Genomic DNA, 16,284 nt, shown 5'->3' with positions numbered 1-16,284 from the left:
AGAAATATTTTCTGGCAGAGCTTAGTTTTTAAAAAGTTGTTCCTGTTACACTTTTATTTTCCAATTATCACTCCTCCTCCATACCCATACTCTTTATTACATTGCTTGTTACAGTTGAAAGGTTTTAATTTTTTTAAGTCAATGGAAGTAATAAGAAAATGGCCTAAAATTGAGGGGCGAGGGGATCCCTTCACCAACATCGCCAATGAATGAACAAGCATTACCAGTTCCATGAAAGAAGTAATGACATTAGGAGTCATTTTTGAAGAAAAACTATCATTATACCAGTGTTATAATCATTTCTTGTAATGAGTTAATAGCTTTTTTTGAGATGTTAGCATGATGGAAGACAGATGAAAGTTCTTTTCATAAGAAGTGAAAACGAAAAGAAGATGCCTCTGGATAGAAATTGAAGGGTCAGGAAGCGCAGCCAGCACATTGCTGCGTTCTTTTGCATTCACTGGCTGGTTGGACCATAACACAAGTCTAGATCAATGACATTCTTTATTAACATGAAAAATGCTAATAGATCTTTCCTAAGGGCATACTGAGTCAACCGGCCACATTCAGCACTGCCAGTGGTTTCATAAGCATGCTTTCAAGTAGCAATTATATCAAGAACATTCACCTTTTGAGAATCTGGAATCCAAGGGACCATATTTAACACTTTTCAAATAACTCTGGCAGAATATCAGTTTCGGAAGACGATTGCTCACGCATAAATTCCATATAAAAACTAGATGTTTCCAAAGTGCTCCAGTACTTCAGCTACTGAACAGTGATCAGCACATTATGGACAGAAAAGGTCAAAGTTCACTGTTATCACTACTGTGCAGCTCCTCACAACTGAAGTAGGAGGAAATGGGGGAGTTTTCTCCCCAGTGCCATAAACCTTCATTCATGAATGCCTGCAGTAACTTCTGTGAGAAAGGCTGCCTAACTTCCTAGTGAAGAGCTAAATACTTCTCCATGAATCTGGCACTGTCTTCCTGTGCTGGCCATTGGGGGGCAACTGAGTGGCTAGGAAAGTACAGAGACACTCTCCCAATCTCCTTCGAGTTGGACTTGGTTTTCCCATAACAGTCCTAAGTAAGGTTTAATTTGCAGCATAGCCAAGCAGGACTTGTCATTTAAATTCTAGGCTTTTGAAGCCTGAGTTGCATTATGTCTGAAGGGATGAAGGCTTAAAAAAACTTTCCTGGGGAAATGAGAAAAATATTGATGCTCTTTCCATAAATGAACCCAGAGGGCCTTGATAAAATATGCAGGACTCAATAAAATCCAATTCTGCCTGGAATCTTTTCTTTCCAGGGGAGGTACAGTAGTTTAACACCAGTTCATAGTAGCCCAAGGATGGGATACAGTCCCATCTGAACACTGGGAATAGAGCCCTTCCTCTCTCCCGCTCTCCACCAGAGCACTTTCCTCTCTCAGGCAAAGGTAAAGAACTGTCCAAATTCACAAGAGAGTAAGCCACTGTCTCCACACCCATTTTTTGTCAATCAATTGCCCCGCCTCCCTCCACTGATCTAAAAGACGAAAATAAAATTCTTTCCCACAAGCACACCGCCCTTTGTACCTGTTTCATTAAGTCATGCTCATAGCCAAGTCCATTTCCCAAGATTAAATGATTTTTTTAAAAAAGGAACTGTATAGAAATCAACACAATGCCATCATTTCTGTGCATCTGGAGCAGCCACATGAAGCCCGGGACTCAGTGGAATCTCTTCTCCTCCCACACATACCGCTTCCCTGCAGGCACCTTCCGGAAAAACAGACTGTTCCCTCGGCTCATGTTGCCCTGAATAAGTGAAAAGAAGAGAAAAAATGTGAGGGAGGATTGGAGAGGAAGAGAAAAAGAGTCCAAGTGACCAGCAGCTCCAGCTCTGAAAAATCTTCTATAGTAATTTGGGACAGTCTTGGCAGTGTTGAAATCTTTCAACCCCAATAGACCACTGCCCTCCCAATCTGTAGCACAAGCCAAGCACATTTCCTGCTCATTTAAACTTCATGGACGGCTTGACTGTGGAGAAACTGACATGGCTGGGTCATGCAGGGGAAACTGTGCCACCTCAGAATTCTCATGGAAAGTAATTTGTATTAAAAGACCATCAGCATCAGTCACAATCCACATATAATGCGTACATACCTCCAGAAGGAGGCTGAGCTAAGCACTTCCACAGAACAACCCAAATCAATAAGCTCCATGACCAGTGCAAACCATTTCTATACCTGCAAGACCATCTCTCTTCCCCAAATAGGAGGTGCCATTCTGAGACTAAAGAGGTAACTGGATAATCCACAGACTGTCTAATACTGATTGGCCCTTTAATAGACTGTCTCACCCCACCCCCTAAAATACTGGACTTTAGGATGGCAGCTGGAATATATCCAAAATATACACATAGAATCCAAACCACCCAATTACACATCTGTCTGACATATATGCAGGGGCACTCACTTAGAAGGAGTAAAAGAGAGGGGCTTTGTATCACCAATTGTTCCAGGACTCATAAGAAAAAGCAACATTTTTGTATCAGGAAAGAGCAGCTAATTCCAACATACCTCCCTCTGCAGCTGGCTCCAGCAGTGTAACCAGGAGCTATAAGCTGGCGCATAAGGGGGGAGACCACCAGCAAGCCTGGGAAATAGCAGAGAAAGAGACTCTATTAAAATAGCTTATCAGTAACATCCCATTTGAATAGCATCCCAGCCCATTCTTCCATAGTCAGTGATAGAACTGGGCCCTCAAATGAATACTGGCCAGATTATCCCCATATGATGAGTGAATTCTTCATAGCAGGATAAATGGGGCTCCTAGATTGGGGTGCACCTCCTCTAGAGTGAGAAGATGGACTCCCATGGTTTATACAGTGCAGAAGCCAATAAAGAAAATTAAAGGGCACAAGCATGGTCCATTTCCCTCTTTCACATAACTATGAGAACTGTACAAGCAGGTTTGCAACAGAGGAAAATTCATTGCCTTGGTCCATTCCCATCTATTTTATCTTTTCATAGCCTCAAACTCGCAAACAAGATCACAAATATATGGTAAACCAACTGCTTCATGATATTGGACAGCTGTTACCATTTGGCTATGATACAAATAAGGACTACCAAAGCCATTGTCTGTTGGCAAATGGCCAATCATTGTATGGTTTTTTTCCACCCTGGCTAGCAGAGAGGAATTTACTGTATATACTTTAGAGTCCATAATAATATATAAATACTAACTGGATTTGCAGTTGTCAACAAAGTTCAAATGCAACAGACTGAGTCTTATGCATTTGCATTTTGAGAATTCTAGAGCTGCTTTTCCACCCGCAACTATTTTGGATATGGGTAGGGCACATGAAAAGAATGGCTCTTTGGCCACTGAAATTTTAAATTAAAACCTTGAGAGTTATTCTAGGAAGGTTTCCAATTACCATCTAGAGAAAATTGTAGAAACTTTATTTTCTAGCTAGCGGGCAGCTGTACCAACACTCCCAAGAGCAGCTGCTGAAAAATTTCAAGATGCAGCACATTCTAAAAATCTCATTCTTATAAAGGAACTGAAAAATAAAGACTTATTCAGATAGAACTACACATAATGTATGCTTTAAACCACAAACTTAAAAACCAAATTGGAGAGAAGAAACTTTGCACTTACCCACAGCTATTAATGGCCATCAGATTTGAGACAAGTACAAAGGGGTAAGTCAGCATACTGGCAAAAAACTGCAAGTACAACAGAGCAAGGTGTGTTATTGGAAAGAATACTTGGTTTTCCGCTTCTTAAACTAGAGCCTGTCTTGTAGACACCCTGTTACTACAGGACACATGTCCCTTATTAGAGAAAATCACTTTTCAGGGACACTAGAGATCTATTCTAATGGCATTTCTCATCTGGGATGGGGACTTGCATTAGTTCCAGAATAAAGGCATGGAATGGAATGGTAGCTCAAATGCCAGCCATAGTCTAATCTCACCAACAAACAGGTAAATGATTTCCAATTTTAGGCAGAGGTCCAAAAATCTGAAGACTGCAAGGCATATTGACCAGGATGTCATTAGCAGCTATCATTATTTCTATGAGGAGTATACCACAAATATGAAAATGAGCCATCAAGGCTATAGCCATCTTCTCAGGACAGTTCCCCCTGTAACCCAAGGAAAACAATATGACTGTATACTCACTCCAGTGACAGCCTGAGAATAACTCTTCATCTCAGACATTGTGGAGACCTAGAAAGAAAACAATTAAGAGAGGTCTGTTTCTCCACATAAGCAACAGCCATTCCCAATCCCCTCCTAATCCTAGTTTCAGAACAAACTCCAAATGAGTTGACTATGCTTGTTAAGAAATTCCCAAACAGGAAGTACTAGACCCAACTACACCGCCATAGAAGCTGAAGAAAACTACAAGGATATCCTAGTTAACAGATATTTGAAAGGTCATTGCAGCAGGAACAGAATAGGGTCCTCCACATAGGTGAACATACTAGGATTTGAAGATATACTGGCTATGCCAACTTAATCCGAGCATAGCATTCCATGGCCCAAATTATGTACTTCATACAGTATTAGTACACTTACCCCATTCTCCAGTGCATAGGTATTGATGAGGTAGGCCAGCATGTTACAGAGCCACAAGGACAGGATGTCCCCAAGTAGGCGAGGAATAAGGCCCCTGAAAGAAAATACTTGGTCAGGGAAAAGGCAAGCAGAGTGCTTGGAGAAAAAGGAAAAGTATTTCCCCCCATTCCCAGCACACATCTTCCATTACACAGGAGAGAAACTCTGGTTGCACTTGCAAGAGAGGAGATAGGTCAGTGTCACATAATATGGCCAACTAGATGCCCCTCAAAAACTCATGGCATAACATAACTGGCCCCTTCTTAATGCTTCCATCTATCAACAAACTGGTATTCAAAGGCACATTATTCACTCCATGAGCACCCCGCAAAGCCTAGCCATTGACAATGGCATGTACAATTGGCAGCTATCCACAGAGAAAAGTACTCACGCAAAGAATCCCAAGACGCCTTCTTCCCGGTAAATGGTAACAAAAGAGCTGAACACTCCACTGAAAGACAGAGAAAAAAATCCCATCAGGTTGTTGAATTTGAGATGCTTCATTTTCACTTCCAAATTCCAGAGACTTCAAGAAAATGTGGTTACATAGACTATTGCCTTTTAGATTATTTTGATTTCTAGTGAATCCAGTCAATCTGTGGTTTAATGCCCAAATAAAAGCATCTCTCAAAGATCCACATACCTGTACTTGGTCTCTCTGCCAATGAACTGCACCATACACCTCAGTGTGATCACTGAAGAGGAAAGAAAGGGGCAGATACCATCAACAAAAGAGGTCTTCCCTACTGTTCTCTTCTCATTCAGGCTAGCACAAAAATACTGTTCCATGAGCCTAAATCAGTCTTGTAATGAAAACAATCCAACCAAGACAGAGCTGCTACCAGTTGGTGTAGACCAGTGTTTCCCAAATTTTAATCTTTCAGTTGTTTGGGACTTCAGCTCCAAGAATTCCTGGTCATTGGGCATGGTGATAAGAACTTCTGGGAATTGAAGTCCAAAATATCAGGAAGACTCAAGTTTGGGAAAACACCGGTGTGGTAGATGTGGTAGAAACTGTGACTATACAATGTAACTCTTTCCTCCAGATATCAGGTTTGCATTTTGGAAGTAGGTGTTGATTGTGGCCATGCTTTTTTTTTTTTAACGTATTAGGAGCGACTTGAGAAACAGCAAGTCACTAATGGTGTGAGAGAATTGGCCGTCTGCTAGGACGTTGCCCAGGGGACGCCCGGATGTTTTGATGTTTTACCATCCTTGTGGGAGGCTTCTCTCATGTCCCCACATAGAGCTGGAGTTGATAGAGGGAGCCATGCTTGCATTTGCCAACTGATGCTTGAACCCATTCCTGGACATCACAGATTTAGCCATAGTTATAGATACCTTGGTCACATGATGTTGTGATTACTGTAATGCATTCTACATAGGGCTATCTTTGAGGAGTGCTCAGAAATTAATTTGCTTCAAAATGCTATGGGTACTTTGTTAAGAAACATTGCATGTGGGGACTTTCTCTTTGCAAGGATGGGAACTGGGAAGCCCTTCAGAGGTTACTGAACTATAACTCCCTACATTCCACATTAAGGATTGTGTTGACCAGTTCTGCTAGGAGTCACAGTTTAACAACATTTGGAGGCCTACACGATTCCCAACCCTGTCTTCATGAAACAATTGTAGTAGCTTCCATTTAATTTCTCCCCCAGAGATTACCTTTAGAACATTTAATGGTTTGGGAGCAGCATATATGAAGGTACCATGAAAGAAATGGCTGATTTCTTCTGTATGAATCTACCTGTCTACTGAGATCACAATCAGAAGCCCCAACGTGCTCCAGTGGCCCCAGAAATATGGCCAGTGGAAAGTAAGAGGGATTTTCCCCATTAGTGACAACAAGGTGCCTCAACTCTCTCCAGATAAAGACTCAGCAGAAAGTCATTTTAAGCAGCTTTCCATCCTTATGGAATTTTTTGGGATGCTCCCTCACCTAAGCTATCTGGTGAGGTTTGAAAATAAATATCAGAAAATAAATTTCAACCATCAATGGGATTCTTTGTTGTCACACAGAAGTGGACATGAAGGGACAAGAAAAGAGCAAGGAAGGGGCAGCCAACAACTTTTCACTCCCTTGTACCGCCCTGACAAGTAACTAGCAGCAGAGACGGGAGCAACTCTTTTTCACCCAAGTGGTAATTTTAATGCTTGTAGTGACTAAAATGCTGCAGATAGATACATACCATGAAAGGGGTGGGTGACTAGCGTAGCAGCAGAACGTGCAATCATTTCTTGCGTAGTCTAAAATTTAAAACAATTACAAAAACATCAACAGAAAGAACCACCAATCTAATGTAGCACAAACAATTATGGAGGAGATATATTAATATCTCAATATTTACCCTAATGAATGCTTAATTACGCTGAATGTGCCTCTTAGATCCATGAGGGCCAGATTTGTATAGTAAGTGAACAGACTGCTACCTGAGATTATCTGGTCTTCAGAGACTGAAAATCTAATTCATTCACATCCAGGTTGTTCCATGACAAATCATTTACCTCCTTAATAACTTGATCCAGAGAAGACCCTGATTCCTTTGGATTAGTTCCTGATTCCTGGAGAGAGAAATGCAAACATTAAAAAAAAATTCAGAAGCCATAGGGTGGCTCCACAAAGCACCTGGTTATTCAAGTAGGTTTTAACTTCTTAATTTGGGTTCAAATATATTCTGCAGGTGTTTCTAGTTTCAACAGCACCCACTGCACTACTCCATATACAGGGCAATACAGACCACAGACCACCCACTAGCCATAGAAAGCAGTAACTGATTTGCAGGGCAACGGAGAAAGAAATTACATATAAAAACTGGCGCCAACATACCTCTGTTTCGTCAGCTTCCTGGCAATGCTAGATAGAAGGAAACGAGAAGATCATGTCTCATTGTCTGAATCCTTATTCCCAACTGTACTGCGTTCATTCTTCACTCCCAAGGCTTACCACACTTACCCTATTGCCTTTCGTATTAGCTACCCAAAACAATATGTTTCTGATAACTACACTGGGGAACTACACATTGATTTAGTTTCTATTTAGAGTAATTTCAGATCCTTTTTTGTACTTGTATCTATTCACATACACAGCTTTTCCTTGATTCGGGGTTATATAGGCATCTTTACTTTTAAATTAAAAGTAAGTACATTTCTACACACCCTTTTTACTATTAAAATCTGCTTTGGGGCTGCAATCTTACACATTTTTTTTCCTAAATTAAGGCACATTATCTTAAGACACTAGCCAGCCAACTCCAATTTTGTCCCCTAAAACACATAGCTATGTTGGAACAATAGTAAACAGAATTTATACGGACAGTTACAGTTTAGTCTGTTTCTACTAACAGGAATGGGAGTTACGCCCACAGAGATGCCCTTATATAAACACTGCTGTATTTAGAAACACTGCTTTCTTTGAAGATACTAAAAGAGCAGGGAAAGCAGGCCAACTTTTAGAAAAATCTATTGGTTTTTTAAAATTTCAAGTTTGTCATTTTAACTACTTTCTAATGGGAAATTGCAGCCCAATGGAAAGGCCAAATTTAATCAAGATCAGCATTTGCAGCCTATGACTAAACAAGCAGTTTTGATGGCAACAGACCTGAACACATTCAAAAGCAGGAGCTTTCTTCCCAAAGTTTAACATGACTTCAGATAAACGAACCTGCCTGTTTCCCACTAAAATGTAAAATCTTACTTAGATGATTCAAGGAGGAGTGGCTTACTGTATAAGATATAGACTTAAGTAATAACACTGTCATACAACAAAATGATAAAGGTACCTGTAAAACTTTACTATGTACTATAGTGCCAATGGCCCCAGAGCAGAGTCTAGGAGCCAAACCTTTGAAGAGTCCAGCCCTTCCATCAATCTTCATAATATGTTTAGCTGAAAATAAAGTTAACATAAATGTAAGAATCTGTCCCTACAATTGATGGTTCTGAGATATAATATTTAATATATATTATAATAGTTGTGCATGACATAAACTTGAAAATGCTTCAGACTCACTTTGCTCCCCAGAGGAAATCCTACACTTAGTACTATTAGACATTTCAGTACAAAGGTCTGAAATAATGTCAGCAATCACCAGCACCTTGGCCTCTGCCATCTTCGACTGTAACAAGAACCACACAGTGAATGTGAGTAACTATTAGTATGAGCAGCAGTATCAAGAAACAATAAATCAAGGCCACCAGGATTACTGCTCAAGCTTAAGGATGAGGTGTGTCTGGCATTGCTGAGACAAGCCCATGTTTGTATAGGACAAATAATGCAATTGTGGTGGTTGGAAAAGGTAATCAACATAGGAAGAGTCAAAGTTATACAATTTTCATTAATTCCTAGGATATTTTCTAGTTGGTCATTTCTGGTGGAAGTGAAATTTAAAAAGCCAATCATCATGTCTACACTTCGGGCCTCTTTTAAATGCCGAACCTAAATACTCACAGCTTTTTTAACGTAAATATCACTGCCACCTTTCAAAAGGCACAAGTTCTCTACACATGCTAGATCTGTTTCCAAGGCATAGATTGTCAAGCATAGCCTAGCAATTACAGCAATCCAATATTGCTTTAGGCCCTTCCTGGTTCATTTGCAAAGCTCATATATTATCCACTCACCATAAGCAAAGAGGCCAGGCAGCTGATAGACCTGTCGCCCAAAAATATTTCTTCCCAGAGTTGGAGGGAGGGGTTCATATCCCACCTAAAAATTAAAAAGACAGTGTGCAGCAACCTCTACAAAGTGTACAGTGCCCTAAAATATACTTCTAATATTTTCTAGTTATGTAAATATCCAGTTGTTCAACAGGTTTAAGATGAAGGAGAAAAGAAACTACACATTTCTGTTCTACATTCAAATACTTCTCCGCTAAAGGTAATTTTGAAAGTGGGTATGTTTAGCAAAAGCACATTATTTACAGCCCATAGTCACTCTGCTGTTCAATGATTTTACTGAAGACTAGATGCTATCTTGTAATGCTATACTATATCCAAACACCTATCCCAGAATATTTTCCTTTTTCTCTGAATTAATTCCATCCCCATAGCAGTATTTTTCCAATCAGTTTATTGAAAAGCAGAAACTTTTACTTTGGTATGTTCTAAAGCTTGTTGTTACTAAGACAATAATCCTTAAAACAACTAGGTGTGAGTCTCCTAATGTGGAACTGCTGTTCTGCACAATGTAAGATCCCTGTTTGATTCATGAGAGCATCCAGCCCTAACAGCATATCTTTGACCGTTTGTAATGCATATTAACAAGGACATCTGTTATGAACAAGATAGGTTCAGTAGGTTTGTTCTCAAGATGAATTTGTATGTAAGTCGTAACAGGTACATTTTAAAATGTAACACCAGCCTGCCCCTCTCTCCATACACACACACACACACACACACACACACACACACACGGTGTTTGAAAAATAACTCCCTATTCACCATTTAATTTAAATGGTGAATAGGGAGTACTTTTTCAAAAACCCTGTATATATAAGCTATGGATAGCATAGGGAAGGGTTAACACCCCTGTGGTGTTTGTTTGGCTGTCTGTGCCCCTCTTCAGAAGATTTCACCTCACTTTCTATCCCTGTGGTAATTGGATTTTGAAACAATTGGCTTGTTGTGGAAACAAGGATCAGTGATAACGCTTCGCCTTTTCCCCATGAAAACTCTTCCAGGAGTGAATTTCCCTTTCATTTCTCTCAGTGCTGTCTCGCCCCCAGTCTTAACTAGGAGTCGTTTCTAAGTCCGATGTTTGTAAATAAGGGACTGCCTACATATTCCTTTTCAAGCCTGCATTTGTGATTAGAAGATGAATATTATAGACTCTCAGTTATCTGACATCTATGGAGGTTGCTAGATGCTGGATAAATGTAGTTTCTGGTTGCTTGAGAGTTAGTATTAAAATAGGCATAACAAATATTATGCCATACCATAAACCCTGTATGGCATAATACTAATAGTAATAGTGAAGGCAAATTAAGACAAATGAAGACAAACTGAACATAATGTAACACAGTTTTACTGTATTATAAACACAGCTTTGTGAATGCAGCATGATTTCCATATTTTTGTCAGTTGCTTGAAAGTTCCAGTTGCTTGACTTTTGGTTAATTCAGGCCCCTTCTACTCTGCCAGATAACATCCAGACTATCTGCTTTGAACTGGATTATCTGAGTCTACACTGCCATATAATCCAGTTCAAAGCAGATAATCTGGATTTTATCTGGCAGTGTAGATGGGACCTAAGAATAATTTGAACTGAAAAAGTATGGACTGTTAAATACTTGCACAGGCACATTTTTGTTTTTGTGCAGCTATGTCTTTCAGCCAATGACGATACAAATTAAAAAACCACAGGTCTTGAAAAGTAACATCTAGCCAGAGAGGCTAAATAAAGAAATGCTTGAGCACAAAACCACAGGGAGTGTCTCAGGCTCTGCCATTTAAAAAAGGGGGGAAAGGGCTGATCTCAATAGGAGGCACACATCTTTCTGTTCTGGCTTAAACTGTCTGGGATGTCAGACTCGCAAGAACATCTGAGTGGGGAGAGTAGGTTTCAACACTGATGTCTGCAATGAGGGCTGCTCTGTGGCTAGCATTGTCAGTGCTATTTTCCCAAGACTGTGGAAGTGGCGAAGGCAGTGTTTTGGAGCTGGTTTTGACCCTGTGGTGTTACCGGCCCCGCCTGAAAATCCCGCTGCTGGCGCTCAGCAAGTACGGCTGTTACTGTGGCTCTGGTGGCTCCGGGAGTCCCCTGGATCTTGTGGACCAGTGCTGCTTCCAGCACGACTGCTGCTATCGTCATGCCAGGGTTGCTTTGAAATGCCACAGCAGGGTCAAGTGGAAGCGCTACAAGCTCTCCTGCAGGAGTTCGGAGACCGAATGTCGCTCAACTAGCCTCTGCGGCCAGGCAGCATGCGAGTGCGACAAGCAGCTGGCTGAGTGTTTGACCGAAGCGAAACCAAAGAGGAAATTTTACAACAGGGAGGATCTCTGCAGGGGACCCAAGAATCCTTGCCCAAACATCCACCAAAACTGGACGGAAACCTCTCAATGGGGAAGCTCTCCCACTCCATCCAACTGAGGAAGAATTGAACTCTGAAAAGGAACTGCCTGGGGAGAAAACAGCATCTGGTTGCAAAGGACACACACAGCTCTAAGCGGGGTATGTTTAGCTTGGAGAAAAGAAGGATGAGAGGGGACATGACAGCCAGCTTTAAATATTTGAAAGGATGTCATAAGGAAGAGGGAATAGGCTTGTTTTCTGCTGCTCTGGAGGCTAGGACACAATGGAGCAATGGATTCAAACTGCAAGGGGAAAAGAGATTCCACCTAAACATTAGTAAGAACTTCCAGAAAAGTAAGAGCTATTCAACTGCTTCATAGCATGGCAGAGTCTCGCTTCTCTTTTTATGCAGAGGCTGGATGGCCATCTGTCAGGAGGACTTTGACTGTGTTTTTCCTCATGGCAAAATGGGGTTCAGAATGGACGGTCCGTGAAGTTTTCTTTCCAGTTCTAGGATTCTATGACTATGAACTTGACACCTGTGTTTTTAGACTGAACTCATCTGAAGCCACTGAATTTAGGTTTGTACTCAGCACTTTATCCCTTGCCTTGACCCTACAGTCTGCTCTTTGCACAAGTCCATGCCTAGTCTGATCATGCTCATATTCGTATTCCCAGTTGCTGTGTTGGTTTGATATAGTTACAGTGCTGCTTGCATATTTTGCTGTTTTTAATTGTGTTTTAATTGGACTGTTATGTGTTATGATGTTCTTAACTGCATTTTTAGTTAGTGTATTTTGTTTGTATGCTCTGGGCCTGGTCCCGCTTGTAAGCCACCCCGAGTCCCTTTGGGGAGATGGTTGGCGGGGTATAATAATAATTTTATTTTTATATCCCGCCACCATCTCCTAGGAGGGACTCAGGGCAGCTTAAAAACGGGACACGCACTGTAACCACAGAGTAAACAACTAAAAACAATTTTAAAACATAATAAAAAATAACAACCTAATTATACAATGAAAAATAGTAGAGTATAAAAATATCATGAAAATGAATCAAAACAAACCTCAACAACCAGAATCAAGAATATGGTGGGCAGATCAAAAATTAGTGGGGGATGGGCATAGGCTTGTGCAAGAAGCGGATTATAGGGCCAGGGCTGTGGGTTAAGTGCTGAGTTCAATCTGATGGTCGATTTGAGCTGGGCATTCACGGATAGGGGCCTAACCATTGTCAGCTGCACATTGGAACATCCATGTTTTGAGGACCCTTGGTAAAGGTTTTCCCCTGACATTAAGTCTAGTCAAGTACGACTCTGGGGGTTGGTGCTCATCTCCATTTCTAAGCCGAAGAGCTAGCGTTGTCCATAAACACCTCCAAGGTCATGTGGCCAGCATGATTGCACAGAGCGCCGTTACCTTCCTGACGGAGCGGTACCGATTGATCTACTCATATTCGCATGTTTTCAACCTGTTAGGTTGGTAGAAGCTGGGCTAACAGTGGGAGCTCACCCCACTCCCTGGATTTGAACCGCCAACCTTTTGGTCAGCAGGTTCAGCAATTCAACCCACTGTGCCACCAGGGGCATAAAAATAAACTACAGTAGAGTCTCACTTATCCAACATAAACGGGCTGGCAAAAGGTTATATAAGCGAAAATGTTGGATAATAAAGAGGGATTAAGGAAAAGCCTATTAAATGTCAAATTACCTTATGATTTTACAAATTAAGCAACAAAACCTCATGTTTTACAACAAATCGACAGAAAAGGCAGTCCAAAACACGGTAAAGTTATGTAGTAATTACTGTATTATGAATTTAGCACCAAAACATTGCAATATATTAAAAACATTGGCTACTAACAAATTGACTACAAATAAAGATAGAATTGCATAAAATGAACTTAAAAGTAGCAACATTGTTGGAAATTAAATCTATAAAAAGTTCAATCCTTGCTGCCTAGAGAAATAGCTATGGATCGGGGCGGGAGGCAAACTGCGTTGGATAATCCAGAATGTCAGATAAGCAAATGTTGGATAAGTGAGACTCTACCATATTCTTATTATTTGTGGTGACCCTCTACATGCAAATAGCGGAAGAGGAATGCCAGGAAGCAGGGCTCACAGGGGCAAGAGGTGGCTGCCATGCTATGAGAAATGACACCTAGTTTCACTAGGCCTTCCACTTTCGCTGCCAAAGAGTTTGGGTGCCAAGCCAAACTACAACTCCCAGGAGTCCATTGCACTCATCCATTGCAGTTAAAGCGGGGTCAAAGTGCATTCCTTTTAGTGTAGATCAGGCATGGGCAAACTTCGACTCTCCTGGTGTTTTGGACTTCAACTTAAGCGGCTGAGGGGGGAAAGGAAGGGGCTTGAGGCTGTTAGGAATGGTGGGAGTTGAAGTCTAAAACACCTGGAGAGTAGAAATTTGCCCATGCCTGATATAGACACAACCTTAGAGACTATCTGTGGGGAGGATTAACTGAGGCTGGGCGCTTTGTTTCCCTGGCCTTGCTCCTCCTCCCGCTCAGACTCTCACAAACCAACCCCTCCGGGGCGCGACGAGGCCTCACCTGCACCAGCACCTTCACGTACATGAGGGGCTGCGAGAGGACGGTGAGGCCGGAGCCCAGCAAGACGTGAGAGGCCGTGTCCGCCATGCTGCCGCCTGGCCGGGCTGGCTCCGCGGGAGGAGGAGGGCCAGGGGAGGGGAGGGGAGGGGAAGGGCGCTGTCGGCGCAGGCGCCCTGACCACTTCCGGTCCCAAGGAGTGCCCTGTTTCCGCCAGGTTTAGCCTACAGTGGTGGGAGGGGAGGGCGTTTCCTCTGTCCCTGCTCAATGCTGTGGGATCCTGGGAGTTGTAGTTTAGTTGGACTCCAACTCTCACGATCCATTGCATTGAGCCGTGGTCAGATTGTATTGTCGAAGGCTTTCATGGCCGGAATCACTGGGTTGCTGTGAGTGTTCCGGGCTGTATGGCCATGCTCTAGAAGCATTCTCTCCTGACGTTTCGCCCACATCTATGGCAGGCATCCTCAGAGGTTGTGAGGTCTCTTGGCAAGTGGGGTTTATATATCTGTGGAGAAAGAACTCTCCTCTGTTGGAGGCAAGTGTCAATGTTTCAATTAATCACCTTGATTAGCATTGAAAAGCCTTGCAGCTTCAAAGCCTGGCTGTTTCCTGCCTGGGCGAATCCTTTGTGGGAAGCCATTGAAATCCACAAGCATGTGGACAATTCCAGCAGAAAGGTGGAAACCATGAAAAATTATTTATTTATTTATTTATTTCCAACAATTTATATCCCGCCCTTCTCACCCGGAGGGACTCAGGGCGGCGTACACAACTGGCAACAATTCGATGCCGACACATAAATAAACATAACAGTAAATAAAGTCCATTACAAACAATACAGTATAAAAAATATAAAACATATGGTTAAAATCCATTCACCCAATATCCTTGTGCTTTAGCCATAAATCAGCCCAGGTCATCTTTATCATCGAAAGCCTGGGCACATAGCTATGTTTTTAAGGCTTTTCTAAAACTCAAAAGGGAAAAGTAACAAAATCTGTCTACCAGTATTTTAAAAAAAAACTCTAAAATCAGAAGAGTAAATAAAGAACAATACCCAGAAGACAGGGGAATTCCAGAGAAGAAACAACCAGGGCCAGCTAACACCTCCCAACAAAGGATTCCCCCAGGGAAAGAAGCAACCAGGCATGGAAGCTACAAGGTTATTTCAGAACCACTGGCAATTATCTTCGAGAGTTCTTGGAGAACAGGAGAAGTCCCAGCAGATTGGAGGAGGGCGAATGTGGTCCCTATCTTCAAGAAGTGAAAAAAGAACGACCCAAACAATTACCGTCCGGTCAGCCTCACATGGATACCAGGCAAGATTCTGGAAAAGATCATTAAGGAAGTGGTCTACAAACACTTAGAAACAAATGCGGTCATTGCTAATAGTCAACACGGATTTACCAAAAACAAGTCATGCCAGACTAATCTGATCTCTTTTTTCGATAGAGTTACGAGTTGGGTCGATACAGGGAATGCTGTGGATGTAGCCTACCTGGATTTCAGTAAAGCCTTCGACAAAGTCCCTCACAACCTTCTGGCAAACAAACTAGTAAAATGTGGGCTAGACAAAACTACGGTTAGGTGGATCTGTAATTGGCTAAGCGAACGAACCCAAAGGGTGCTCACCAATGCATCGTCTTCATCATGGAAAGAAGTGACAAGTGGAGTGCCTCAGGGCTCCGTCCTGGGCCCGGTTCTGTTCAACATCTTTATTAACGACTTAGACGAAGGGTTAGAAGGCACGATCATCAAGTTTGCAGACGACACAAAACTGGGAGGGATAGCTAACAGTCCAGAAGACAGGAGCAGAATTCAAAACGATCTGCCTTGGTCAGACCACACCTGGAATACTGTGTCCAATTTTGGGCACCGCAGTTGAAGGGAGATGTTGACAAGCTGGAAAGCGTCCAGAGGAGGGTGACTAAAATGATTAAGGGTCTGGAGAACAAGCCCTATGAGGAGCGGCTTAAAGAGCTGGGCATGTTTAGCCTACAAAAGAGAAGGCTGAGAGGAGACATGATAGCCATGTACAAATATGTGAGGGGAAGTCATAGGGAGGAGGGAGCAAGCTTGTTTTCTGC

At 42.0% G+C, this 16,284-nt stretch overlaps 2 protein-coding genes across 3 annotated transcripts; one reads left to right on the top strand and one right to left on the bottom strand.

The window, feature by feature from the left end:
• Positions 1–21: 21 nt before the first annotated feature.
• Positions 22–14,356, bottom strand: mtch2 (mitochondrial carrier 2). Of its 2 annotated transcripts, none has more exons than XM_062967221.1 (13): positions 14,201–14,356; positions 9,241–9,325; positions 8,400–8,506; positions 7,448–7,474; positions 7,126–7,182; positions 6,810–6,867; positions 5,261–5,312; positions 5,009–5,068; positions 4,579–4,672; positions 4,180–4,227; positions 3,653–3,720; positions 2,566–2,641; positions 22–1,801 (listed from the first exon to the last, which is right to left on the bottom strand). In XM_062967221.1, the coding sequence occupies exons 1-13, from the start codon at positions 14,285–14,287 to the stop codon at positions 1,715–1,717; spliced, it is 906 nt and encodes a 301-aa protein (XP_062823291.1). In that variant the 5' UTR covers positions 14,288–14,356; the 3' UTR covers positions 22–1,714. The 2 variants fall into 2 exon arrangements, with proteins under 2 accessions (XP_062823291.1, XP_016850178.1); XM_016994689.2 differs by having other exon boundaries at positions 14,223–14,323.
• LOC103278993 (phospholipase A2 crotoxin basic subunit CBd-like) lies at positions 11,111–12,931 on the top strand. Its single transcript, XM_062967223.1, has one exon. It carries the CDS (start codon positions 11,189–11,191, stop codon positions 11,705–11,707), a length of 519 nt encoding a protein of 172 aa, XP_062823293.1. The 5' UTR covers positions 11,111–11,188; the 3' UTR covers positions 11,708–12,931.
• Positions 14,357–16,284: the final 1,928 nt, after the last annotated feature.

Source organism: Anolis carolinensis, chromosome 1 (assembly GCF_035594765.1).
Source record: "Anolis carolinensis isolate JA03-04 chromosome 1, rAnoCar3.1.pri, whole genome shotgun sequence".
NCBI lineage: Eukaryota > Metazoa > Chordata > Lepidosauria > Squamata > Dactyloidae > Anolis > Anolis carolinensis.
Note: the sequence above shows the minus strand (reverse complement) of the source record. Positions and strands in the feature narration are given on the sequence as shown.